At 51.7% G+C, this 12,247-nt stretch overlaps 1 protein-coding gene across 7 annotated transcripts in view; it reads right to left on the reverse strand.

Moving 5' to 3' along the window:
- The window catches only part of FHAD1 (forkhead associated phosphopeptide binding domain 1), a 122,969-nt gene that overhangs the window by 39,645 nt on the left and 71,077 nt on the right, over nucleotides 1-12,247 (reverse strand). For all 7 annotated transcript variants that reach the window (XR_013557706.2, XM_078452363.2, XM_078452362.2 and 4 more), the window contains 4 exons: nucleotides 8,599-8,669; nucleotides 5,976-6,128; nucleotides 3,015-3,122; nucleotides 2,663-2,770 (listed from right to left, as the gene is read on the reverse strand). Coding sequence is in view for 6 of the 7 variants with exons in the window: in XM_078452363.2 (XP_078308489.2) it covers nucleotides 2,663-2,770; nucleotides 3,015-3,122; nucleotides 5,976-6,128; nucleotides 8,599-8,669 (440 nt within the window). In the remaining variant the exon portion in view is untranslated. The remainder of the gene's footprint in view (nucleotides 1-2,662; nucleotides 2,771-3,014; nucleotides 3,123-5,975; nucleotides 6,129-8,598; nucleotides 8,670-12,247) is intronic.

The raw sequence follows: 12,247 nt of genomic DNA on the forward strand, positions 1-12,247 counted from the left end.
ACCAGTGGTCAGGGTCCCAGGTCAGCCTGCGTGGCGTTTTTAAGCCGTAACATGGCTGAAACACTATATATTTTGCAGTGAAAAGCCGTTTAAGAAATCCCAACGCTCAGCTGTTCCCACAGTGCCTAAATGAAGCAGAAAAGCAGTAACATCACGGATTTTGAACATCGGAGGTGGGATTCCGGTAAGACATTCTCCTGTAATTTGTGAAAGAGACTCGAGGCCACTTCCCAGGGACTTGGACTCGTTCCACGGCCTCTGATCTCACAACTACACTCAGGACCTTCCTCTCGGCAGCTCCTTTGAAGAAGAGGACTGTCTCTTGCGTGACTCACACACACGGGCTCTGTCCCCCTCAGCCGCTTTGCTCCCAAGTTCCCGAGCAGGTAATGGGAGTTAACCTCTAGCGGTGACCTCAAAACCCACATCATGAACTAGCATTCTGTTGTCCTTAAAGATTCATCTGGAAATGTGGCAGCAGGTCTAATAAAAAGGAAAATCAAATACCAGTTTGAGGTTGGTTGAAGTCTGTGTCTGGGACTTTTATCTCCGAATCTGCGTCAAGAAACCCCAGAGGAAAAAAAAGAAAAGAAAGAGAGAAACTGCCAAGAGGTTCTGTCAGCAGAGGTGGGCCGACGTTTGCCTGGGCCTGGGGTGAGGCTCCTCCCCGCTGTGAGGCTGACCTCATCGCGCTTCCTTAAATATCTCTCCTGAAGTCCCCTGTGACCTCAAAATCTCTAAATTCAAGGGCCTTCTCCAGGCTCTTGAGCTGAGCCGTTGACCTCTTGGTGGCATTTGGCCCCAGTGAACCCTCAGGAGTTTCTGCTCCTTGTCACCGCCCCCGGAGAGATAACTCAGGGCCAGGCCTCAGTGACACTGTTTACCTGGGGCAGCAGAGCACGGCTGTGCAGGAGACCTGGGACATAAACATCTTCCCTCCTTGGGTCAGATCAGATTGACCTTATGCCTCCCGCGGCGGGTGGGCGAGGACTTTCCTCTGAGGAGTGAGGGTAGGGAGGGGCTTGATGGGGAAGAAGTGCCTGGACAAGATACACAAGTGGTGATCACGGCGACATTCACTGAGCAGCAATTCTGGGTCCAACACTTCGCTGCACGTGACCGCCAACGCCTCACGGCCACCGTTTAAAAGAAGGGAGGTACTGAGACCTCTGTGGCCAGTAAGTCGTCCAGCCGGGATTCGAACCTGTGTCTCGTCTGGCTGCAAGGCCTCTGTGCTGCTTCACGACTGAAGAGTTGACGAGAGCAGTGCGTGAAAGAGACCTCGAGGTCCGAGGGTGACCCCAAGATAAACCCGTGTCGACAATGTAACGGCACTTGCCCCAAAGCTGGCGTGGGAACGTCAGTACAGGTATGACGTCTTCAAGGGGGGAGCAGAGTCCTGGCCTGGGCCACCACAGCCAGAGAACTGGGTCCGGTTTGGGAAGAAAACAGCCCGTGGGTTGCAGACTCAGACATCTACAGAAGCCAGACAGGTACCGGCACTAAAGTGGGCTGCGTTTACCGCAACAGGGTGTGGTGAGGGCTGTGGGAAATCACTGCTACTTGGCTGAGCTCCCGTCCAGTTCCACCAAGTGGAAATGGGGCCAGGTCGGCTGACTTTTCAGGAGAGGAAGGAAATCTGGATTTTTTAAAATGTTTGTTTATTTTTGAGGGAGAGAAAGGGCATGCACACGAGCGGGAGTGGGGCGCAGAGGGAGGGAGAGAGAGAATCCCAAGCAGGCTCCGCGCTGTCAGCGCACAGCCTGATGCGGGGCTCGATCTCATGAACCACGAGATCATGACCTGAGCTGAGATCAAGAGTTCGACACGTAACCCACTGAGCCACCCGGGTGCCTGGAAGTCTGGATTTTTAAGTATATTTTATGAATTCAAAATAAAACACTCTGGGGCCAAATGTTAACATGTCCACAGGCCCTTTCCAGCCAGTGAGCAGCCAATCTGTGACTTCTGGACAACAGGACAGGTCAGGGGAGGGGACCAAGGCCAGGCTCCAACCCTGGGATGCACATAAGGAGACACAAGGGCATTCGGGTCTGGAGAGGAGCAGGTGCCTCTATTTCCAAGCAGCTGAAAGGTTATTATGTGGACGAGGCGGGGGGGACAGGTCTTACAGGAGCCAGTGATGCTCTTCTGGGAGAATGAGTTTGAGGCACTTAACCAAAAGGAAGAATTTTCTGCCGGCCGAAGGCATCACCACTGGGACGGACTGCCTGGCCTGTCGAAAATTCCTTAATGATGGAGCTGAAGGCTGGATGATTTTAGGATGTCGTTGGAGGACTGACACAGCCCTGAAGTCCCGGGACTCTGTACCTTTTCCACGTCTCTGCTTTGGGACATAATCTCTAGGCCGAAGATGTTCAGGTCACCAGCCCCAACTTGTCTCCCAAGTCCTCTCTGTGACTGTATTTTGTGCTGTTTCCAATTTTTCTGACTGGCTGTCAAGGTTACAACTCCAGAGCTCTCTCCCTGAGCTCCCAAGCGTCCCGGGGGTAGCAGAGCCCTCCCAAGGACTGATCGCTGTAGGAAAGCTCTGTCACGCTCTACCCCCGTCATCGTGGTTCAGAACTCACTGCCACGTGGCCCTCAAGCCAGGTTTGGGCTTGAGCCCGCTTCCCCCCCCCCCCCCCCCCCCACTGCATACCTCCTTCTGGCAGGTTAAGCGACTCTCCAGCTCTTGGACTCTTTTCTGTTCATCTTCTAATGCTTCCTTCCCTCTGTGTTTCTCTTGAGCAATGCTTTCCTCCCAAACCTGAAATCCAATGGCCATTGTTTGATAGACACAGTTACCATGGCAGGAATCTGGACTCTGTGCCAGGAACTGCCAGGGTAGCTTTTTGCTGCTCACCACAATCCCACGGGGCAGACGGGGCAGACGGGGCAGCTAGGAGCAAGGGACCCAGAGCAGGCAGGCTCAGATCAGAGCCCGAGGCCGGTCCTTCCTGGGGGCAGGATCTTGACGGGGCTCGGGCTGACTGTCTCCCCCAGCTGCTCACCTTCTTCTGGCGGGTTAGGCGATTCTCCAGCTCTTGGACTCGCTTCTGTTCTTCTTCTAATGCTTCTTTTGCTCTGTTTTTCTCTTGAGCAATGCTTTCCTCCAAATCCTGAAAGTCAATGACTGTTGTTTTACCAGACACGGTTACCATGGCAGGAATGTGGACTCTGTGCCAGCCACTGCCCAGGCTCGCTCTTTACTGCTACAATGACCCCACGGGGGGAGACTGTGGGCAGCTAGGAGCAGGGGATCTAGAGCAGGCCGAGATCAGAGTCCCCGGTCAGTCCTTCCTGGGTGCCTGACCTTGGGCAGGTGAGAAGCCCCCGTCTCGCTATCTGTACAACGGGGACAGAAACGGTGCTTCCTGCATGGGGTGAGCGTGAGGGGCAGACAAGAGGCTGAACGTGAACTGCTTGGCATGTGATCACTGTTCATTCATAAGGGCGGTCGGTTAGTTCCTCTGTGATCTTCACTTTGCAGAAGGGGAAACAGAGAGATTGAGGAATCTGCCAAATTTACTAGTAAACCACAGGAACAGGGATTCGAACCCGGATCCATTTGACTCGAGAGCCTGTGTTTCAAACCTGGGGTTGGCAACCTAGGGCCCACTAGCCAAATCTGGCCTGCTGTCTGTGCCTTGTGAATAAAGTTTTATTGGCATACCTCCTTGCTCCCTGTTTGTAGATTGCCTAGGACTTCTTCCGCACTACGACGGCAGACCTAAGCAGTCACGACAGAACAGTGTGACCCGCAAAACTGAAAATATATACTATCTGGCTCTTTCTGCAAAAAGTTCGCTGACCCCAATCTAAACCATTTGTGTGAGCAAATGGTTGTATGTTGTTACATGTTGTTACGTACGTGTTGTTAACCGTTCGTTTGTTACTTGTTACCTACGTGTTGTTAACCGTTTGTGATAAAAAAGTATTAGCTCGATGAAAGAACCTAGAATTTCTTACTAGTGAAAGAGTGTCCTCAACAAGTCAGGATGTGTGAGAAGGAGTTCAACTAATGAATTTTGACACACGTATTTCGAGAAAGGGTGGGGGTGATGGGGTCGTATGGTGTGGGGAAGGTTCATTTAAAATCGGGACCCCTGGAGTTAAGTCTGCAACAGGACTTTTAGATGAGTCCCTTGGGTCAAGGAGATCTACTAAGTGTCTGGGGAATGATGACCCTCAGCAGGATAGTAATGACCATGAGCAAGGGTGCTGTCTCGGCAGGTACCTGACCGTGCTCTCTGCTCCTCGTGGGCTGGTGTGTGCCGAGGTTTGTTCTGTTTAAAGGGGGTTTGAAGCCAGCCCTTGAAACCCTGTCTGCATCAGGACTGAGGCTATAAATGCGCGTCGGGGAGGCTGGTGCCCAAGTCGGTGTTGAACATGGTAGGGCGGAAATACCGTGTACCCACAGTGGAAAAAGTCAACCCCAAATTAAAAGTAAAATAAGACATTTGGAAAGGGAGAGGGTAATCAGGGAGGAGCGAGGAAGCAGGGGGAGAGCTCTGTGAGGCGTTTGCAGAGTTCCAGCTCTTTCTGGTTTTATTTTCCTCTCTCTCGAATGACACGCTGGCTTTTTCTACGTCTAATTGACCTTCGGAATGGACTCATCTGGTTTTAAGGCTATTAATACTGCCTTACGTACAATTTTGGTCAGATGCTTCTTCCCTTTTTAGTCTTTCTAGTCCTTTTTTTTTTTTTTTTTTTCTCATAAAAGGCAGAAAGGCAGAGAAAGGGGCAAACAAAAAAAGAGGTAGAAGGAGGAGAGAGATTTCTTGAAATAACCGGGCATGAATCAGAGGCTTAACGAGGCAGAGAGGTCTGCAGAGCTGACGTGTGACAGAGAGGGATGGTCCGAGCTGGAAGTCAGAACTGGCAGGTGCAATCTGCCTCGGGTCGGGGGGAAGAGCTGGGGTCCAGCAGATCTGGGGCGGCCGTCTCGAGGTGGGTGGGAGCAGGCAGGGGCAGCCTGTAGTGGTGATCACCCATGGCTGCATTCTGGAACCACCCAGGAGCACTTTGAAATCCGAGTGCATGAGCCACACCCTCGCCTCAGTTAGATCAGAGCCTGGGGATGGGCGTGGGGGAGAGGTGCAAAGTGCTAGCACTTTTTAATCTAACTGCCAAAGTCAAGAGCCACTGATCCAGGATGACGGCAGTGAAGTAAATCCATGGCTGTCCCTGAACATCAAAAAGGGCTGAATATAGGACAAAGATGAGAATCGACTCATTAAACGCAGTTTCTGGACTTCTCCAGAGATTCTGATTTAGTGGGTCTGGGCTGGGGCCCGAGAATCTGTATTTTTAACACGTGTCCAGTTGGTTCTTATCGGGCAACTCTGGGAAAACCTTCCTCTAAGACTTTGCTGCTGAAAAGGTGGTCTAAAGACCTGTGCTCTCGGCACCAGCTGGGAGCCTGTTAGAAGTGCAGAATGCCAGTTTCTGCCCCAGACCTGCCGAGTCAGAATCTGCGTTTTAAAGCCTCCCCAGGTGCTTCGTGGGCACCTTTAAGTTTGAGAGGTGCTGCTGTAAAGTATCTCCTAGCTGGCTTGGGTTTTAGAAAAGTAAGTAGCCATTTTGTCCATTTGTTTCCTATGATACGTACATGAGAGCGGACGACGGAAATAATATGAAGTCGGTCCCGCACGCCCTCAGAAGCGGTCCGTCACTTACAAACCAGGACCTGTAACAGTGACCTGAACTTGTTAAATCGACTGCGATATCTAAGCAAATAAGCTACCGTTTCCAGGAACTTCAGTAACCTTGATGTTTCAAGCCAATTTCGCTGTGAGTTTTAGAATTCAAGCTTCATGTTAATTCCTCCAACATTACTCATTCATTTAATTAATTTAGTTCCATAGCACTGAACAAGGAGTTGTTGAGATTTCTCCCTCTAAGAACGTGCCCTCGGAAAAGGCCACTCCGTCACTTTCCAGGAGTAAAGACAATGACAGGGACCGCCTTACCTCCTTCTCTTCCAACAGCTGCTTGATTCTGTCTCTCAGCTTCTCCTCTTGCTGGAGCCTATCCTCATTCAGCTTCTCCTTCTCTGCCAGATGCTCCTGCAGCTTCTCTTGCATGAAAGACTGCTGAGCTTCCTGAGAGCTGTGGATCTTGATCTGAAACGAGAGGAAAGGAAACTGAAGCTGATGGGGGGAGGGGGGGAGGGAGACAAGACTAATTAAAGGAGTCATTTCAACTTGTTTTCTTTTTATAAGTTCTTTACCTCTGGGGGACAGGACAAAGGTTTACACAAAACTTTCTTAATGCTTAGCCTAGTTGCCAGTAGTGAGGCAGTTGAGTACAGTGGTTGAGAACTCAGACTCTGGATCTGGATAGAATCTCAGCTCTGGTTCTTTCTAGGTGCTTCTCCATTTAGAAAATGAGGTTAGTAATAATATCTACCTCTTAGAGTAAAGACTAAGTGAGATCGTGGGGTGCCTGGGTGGCTCAGTCAGTTAAGTGTCCGACTTTGGCTCAGGTCATGATCTCACAGTTTGTGAGTTCAAGCCCCGCGTCTGGCTCTGTGCTGACAGCACAGATTCTGTGTCTCCCTCTCTCTCTCACTGTCTCTGTCTCCCTCTCTCAAAAATAAATAAACATCTAAACAATTAAAAAAGAAAGATTAAGGGAGATTGTGATGGAAAGCTTTTAACACAGTGCTTAGCACATAGTAGGTGCTTAGTAAATGGCAGCTAGAATTATTAGTTATTATTAGCTGAGTGGAAGAGAAAAAGCAGTTAGTTAGGGTCAGAAGGCCTGAAGTTTTGTCTTGATTCTTCCATCAGCTAGCTGTATGACATTGAAACAGTCACCTAGCCTCTGAGGCTTCATGTCCAGACCTGTAAAATAAGGAGAATGGACTAGATCATGGACTGACAAAGTACTATCTACAGGCCAAGTCTGGTCCCCTCCCAATGTTTATAAATAAAGTTTTATGGGAACAGAGCCATGCCCATCGTGCTCATTCATTTACATACTGTCTGTCTATGGCTGCCTTTACAGCAGCAGAGTTAAGTAGGTGTGACAGAGACTTTATGGCCTAAACTATTTACCACCTGGCCCTTTGCTTTAGATAAAGTTTCTTGACCCCTGGACTAGATGGTCTGTGGGGGTGATTGCAATGGCTGTCCCAATACCTTCCCTTCCCTCTATCCATATACATTTGGCTATGTACCTTTTTTAATTTATTTTTTTAAAAACATTTATGTTTGAGAGACAGAGAGAGATAGACAAAGGGCAAGTGGGGGAGGGCAGAGAGAGAGGGAGACACAGAATCTGAAGCAGGCTTCAGGCTCTGACCTGTCTGCCCAGAGCCCGATGGGGGCTCGAACTCACGAATCATGAAATCGTGACCTGACCCGAAGTCAGATGCTTACCCGACGGAGCCAGCCAGGCGCCCCTCTGGCCATGTGCCTTGCAGTGCCCACCCATATCCTGCCCTGACACTGAATTCAGCCACGTGACCTGCTTTGGCCAACGGGATGTTAGCAGACGTATCCCGGCAGAGAACTGCAAAGCATTCTACGATCGGGCTGCTTTCCCTTGTACTTCTGCATCGCCATGGGAACGTTCCCAGGCTAGCCTGATGGAGGATGACAGACAGATGGAGGAGAGTAGAGGTGTTCCAGCTGAGGCCAGCCTCAAGGGCCAGCCAACACCCAGGTACTTGGGCAAGCCCGTCCAAGACTGGTGCACCCACCTAGTGGCTGATCCTAGACACGTGAGCCACGAACAGTAATTGTGGAATGCCACTGAAGTTTTGCGGGTGTTCATTACACAGCATTGTACGTCAGTAGCTACGAGAGTGGTCCGATCCCTAACCATCAACTGCCTCTCAAATGTTCACATTACGCAACTGTTCCTAATTCGTCTCCCTGTACTGTTGCTAGTCGTGTTGTTCCACTGCATTCAGTAAGCACACTTTTCAACATGTGGTGGTATTTATCTCTTAATTAAAAACATTTTTTAAATTAATTTCGAAAGAGAGAGAGAGAGAGAATGAGTGAACGAATCCCAAGCGGGTTCCATCCCACCAACCGTGAGATCATGACCTGAGCTGCAATCGAGAGTTGGATGCTTGGGGCGCCTGGGTGGCTCAGTCGGTTGGGCGACCGACTTGGGCTCAGGTCACAATCTCGCAGTCTGTGAGATCGAGCCCCGCGTTGGGCTCTGTGCTGACGGCTCGGAGCCTGGGGCCTACTTCAGATTCTGTGTTTCCCCCTCTGTCTACCCCTCCCCTGCTCAAGCCCTGTGTCTGTCTCTCAATAATAAATGAACGTTAAAAAAATTAAAAAAAAAAAAAAAAAAGACTTGGATGCTTAACCAACTGAGCCACCCGGGTGCCCCAAGATGTGACGGCATTTAAATCTTTCTGATAATTCTGACAGAAGGAAACAAGCATCCTGTCCTTGCCCTTGCCCTCCTGGGAGATCTTAGCCACCCTGTCTGAATCTTTTTGTGTCAAACAGAGATACATGTCACCTCTTGGGGAAGGTGGACTGACTGGTTAACAGAGAAAAAACAGTGCACAGTGCTATATAGATGCCAAGGAGGAGCTGAAATGAACTTTCAAAGTCAAAATATTACCTGAAGTTCCTGGGTTTGGTTTGTAATTTTCTTGTAATGTATCAGAAGATATTCCAGATACAGAGACAATCCTTGAAAAAAGAAGCAGAGAGAAGTATTAATTCATTTCGCCTCCTTTGCTTTCCGAATAACGTAGTAACAGAGCTTGCGCACAGGTGGATGAGGGCAACGCTGTCCTCCCACCAGGAAGACCCGAGTCTCCGTCCGACGTGTGGTTTAAAAATGGTTGGCCAGTCTTGGCTGGGCTCAAATCGAGTTTCTTGTTGAAGGTGGAAAGTAAAACCCATCCGCAGAGCACCTACTGACTGTGTCCACCGGGTGCAAAGCCCCGAGCCGAGTGTGGGGGATGCTACGAAGCCATTCGTCAAGGTCCAGTCTGAGAGACGCGGTCTCACTGCCTGGTAGGAAACATGCAGTGGCTCCAGCTGGCACCTAAGTGACTACTGACAGAGTGGGGGAGTGTGAGAGCCTCAGAGGAGGGGAGATCATTCACCCAGAGTGATCACAGGAGGCTACCGGGCCAAGGAGCCACCGGGTGTGGGCACTGCTGGGTAGGCAGCATTCAGAGTTGGCGGGGAGGGCATTTCTGAATGGACGATGTGGAAACGGCAGGCTGCGTGCTGACGGCCCTCAAAGATAACCGGGTCCCGATGTCTGGGAGCCTGTGAATGCTTCCTTACGGGGCATGAGGAACTTGGCAGATGTCATCAAGTTAAGGATCTTGAGATGGGGGGGGGGGGGGTGGATTATCCTGGACTATTGAGTGGACCCAATATAATCACACGGGAAGACCAGACAGAGGACGGGCGATGGGACAGGAGCAGAGACCGGAAGATGCTTCACTGCTGGCTCTGAAGATGGAGGAAAGGCAAAGAAATGGGTCCTTTCCTAGGGCCTTCGGAAGGACCGGGTCCCTCTGACACCCTGACTCGAGCCCGGGGAAGCCGATTTCAGGCTTTAGGCTTCAGGCTGCGCGAGAACACACACGTGCTGTGTTGAGGTGCTGCGTTGGTGGTATTTGTTACAGCAGCCATAGGAAACTAATGTGGGGGTGAAGGCAGGTGGGGGGTCGGGGGAGGGAGTGCACAGCCCTCGAGGGCGCTGAGCTTAACTGGGCTGCTGGGACGCCGCCAGCCAGCAGGGAAGCAGAAGGTGGAGCTGGGGGGAAGGCTGGGGTCGAGTGGTGGCCGGTCCGGAACAGTAGCCACAAGGTGTGAACTGGCTCGAAACGTCACTGACGCGTACAGAGCAGGTCCCGTGTGCCCGGCCCTCTGCCAAGCAATCAGTGCCATCGCCGCACTGCGTCACCGGATCGTCACCCCGTGTGACAGGGGAGGCAGCCGGGCTCCGAGACGTGCGGCCGCCGAGTGCCGCAAGGCTGGCAAACAGCAGAGCCGGGCCTTGGGCTCGAGTCAGTGGGACTCTAGCAGCCGTGTCACTGCTGCTTCAGTTGCCGATGGAGCAGTGAACTAACTGCCTTGACGAGGAGGGTTTTCTTATTTTGCTTTTTTGGTCTTTTCAGAAAAATAGCTGAGGCGAACCCGAGGCGGGGGAACTAGCAGGTTTCCCGGCGGCAGCACCGTGGATGGGCCGGGCTACACGAATCCTCTGCTGTGGGGGCTGTTCTGGGCACTGCAGGACGCCAGGAGCGCCACCCCCCGTCCTGGGCGTGACAACCGAAATGTCTCCGGACATTGCCGGATGTCTCCTGGTGGCTGAATCCCTTCCTGAGAGTTAGAGGCTGGGAGCCCATGGACGTCCAGGCCTTTAGGGCCGATGTTCTAAACTAGGGTGGGAGAAGGGAGAAATGGGGATAAGAAAAAGAGAGAGAAAAATCTCCTCTTAGGGGTAGAATGGTGGCTCCATTGTCAGACAGAGAAGACAGGTGAGGGTGGTGTAAGGGCTGGTGAGGAGACTAGAGCTACAAGCTCGGCGTCAGACGTGCTGAATTTGAGGTACCAGAGGGACTCCAAGGAGAGGTGGTTGGACGAAAGCAGGACCACCCCGGCCCAGTCCACCCAAGGTCTTCATGGGATTAGGAGAGAGCACCCTTCCTCCCGGTGGGCACGGCCCCTGCTAGGGGTCCCACGTGCTGCCTTACGTGGCGCCCAACCTGTACTACCATTCTTGGTGGCATGGCACGTAGAGATGTGCACGTGGCCATCGCGGCCACGGGAGTGGTTGTGGAAGTGCCCGGATGGAGACTTCCTTCATAAGAAAGGAGATGAGAGAGGGGAGGGCCAAGGACTCCGCTGGAGGAAACACTCAGGTAGGGACAGGAACAGGGGAAAGGGGCTGCTGAAAACAAATGAAGAAGGTCAAGAGACAGGCAGGCAGGGCGCCCCAGGCCTGGGCGAGCCAAGGGGTGAGAGTGTTTCCGGGAAGAGATCCGAGAGCGCTGGGGGAGCCGGAAAGACGGCGGGTCTGCCAGTCCAGGCGGGGCTCCATTTCAGTTACACGCACGGGTAAAGCAGGCAGGCGGAGCCAGAGTAGGAAGTTTGCAATGAAGACAGAGGGCATAACACACTTCTGCAAGATCCAAGGTGGGATGGCAGTGCCAGGAACAGAAAAAGAGCTAAAGAAGCAGCGGGTTCCAGGGAACGGCTGCCATCTTGAAATGCATGGTTGATGGCAAGAGAAGGATTAAGAGGAAGAGAAAAGCGGTTGATGCCAGAGAAGGAAGCTGTAATTCCAGACCTTGTGCACGGGTTCCCCTGGGAGGGACAGAGGATGGGAGACACAGGGAGGGAAGAGCTGCATCTGGAGAAAGCAGTGAGACTATAGCGGGACTTTGGAGGGGGAAGGGAGAAAAGGTGGGGGGAGAGAGAGAGAGAGAGAAAGGAAGGGAGTCGAATATGTTCATGCCTGGGGCCTTGATCCCTGGCAGTGCAACTTTCTGAGAATTTCCAGCCTGCGAGAGTAGAAGAGTAATATTATAATAATAGCTATCAAGTATTAAGTACCTGCTGTGTGCCAGGCACCACGCCAGGAGTTTTACACGTGATAGTTTCTAGCCATGAGAAACAGCCCAGCAAGGAAATGTGTTTGCCCTTGTACGTGAAGCAGCAGAAATTCAGCGAGGTTGAGCTACAGAGCTGGGAGGTGGTAGGCGCAGAATCTAGCCCCGGGTCTGTCATTCTCTTTTAAGCGACGGGGGAAGTGCTCTGTGAGGACATCAAGACGGCAGGGAAGGCAAGATGGCCTGGGTAATGTTGGCAACAGCTACAGGAGCAAACGCATTTGGGGTGGCTCAATTGGGGTACAACCCGCGGCTCAAGAACCCAAGGGGAGGGATCAAAGCAGGAGTGGGATCCAGAGAGGATTAGGGAGAGGAAGGACTCAAGGATGTCGAAGGACAAGAGGGAGTGTGTGATCGTGCGTCTGGGTTCCATGATGAGCCGCAATCATTATGGGGTTTCTCTCTTTTCAAGAAGAGGCAATTCTTCATTATATTTCTGGTTACAAAAGTTATATGTGTCTATTACACAAACCCAAACATTACAGACATCCGTAACGTGGAGACTGTTCCCTGCTCTAGCCTCCCTGGCTGGCACACAGTAGGCCTGCAATCAACAGTTGATGAACGACCAAGTGAAGGTAAAGGTCCTACACAGTCCCACCACGCTGGGAAAATACTCCCAACGCCCGT

This window comes from Panthera onca, chromosome C1, assembly GCF_046562875.1.
Source record: "Panthera onca isolate mPanOnc1 chromosome C1, mPanOnc1 haplotype 2, whole genome shotgun sequence".
In the NCBI taxonomy this organism is placed as follows: Eukaryota; Metazoa; Chordata; class Mammalia; order Carnivora; family Felidae; genus Panthera; species Panthera onca.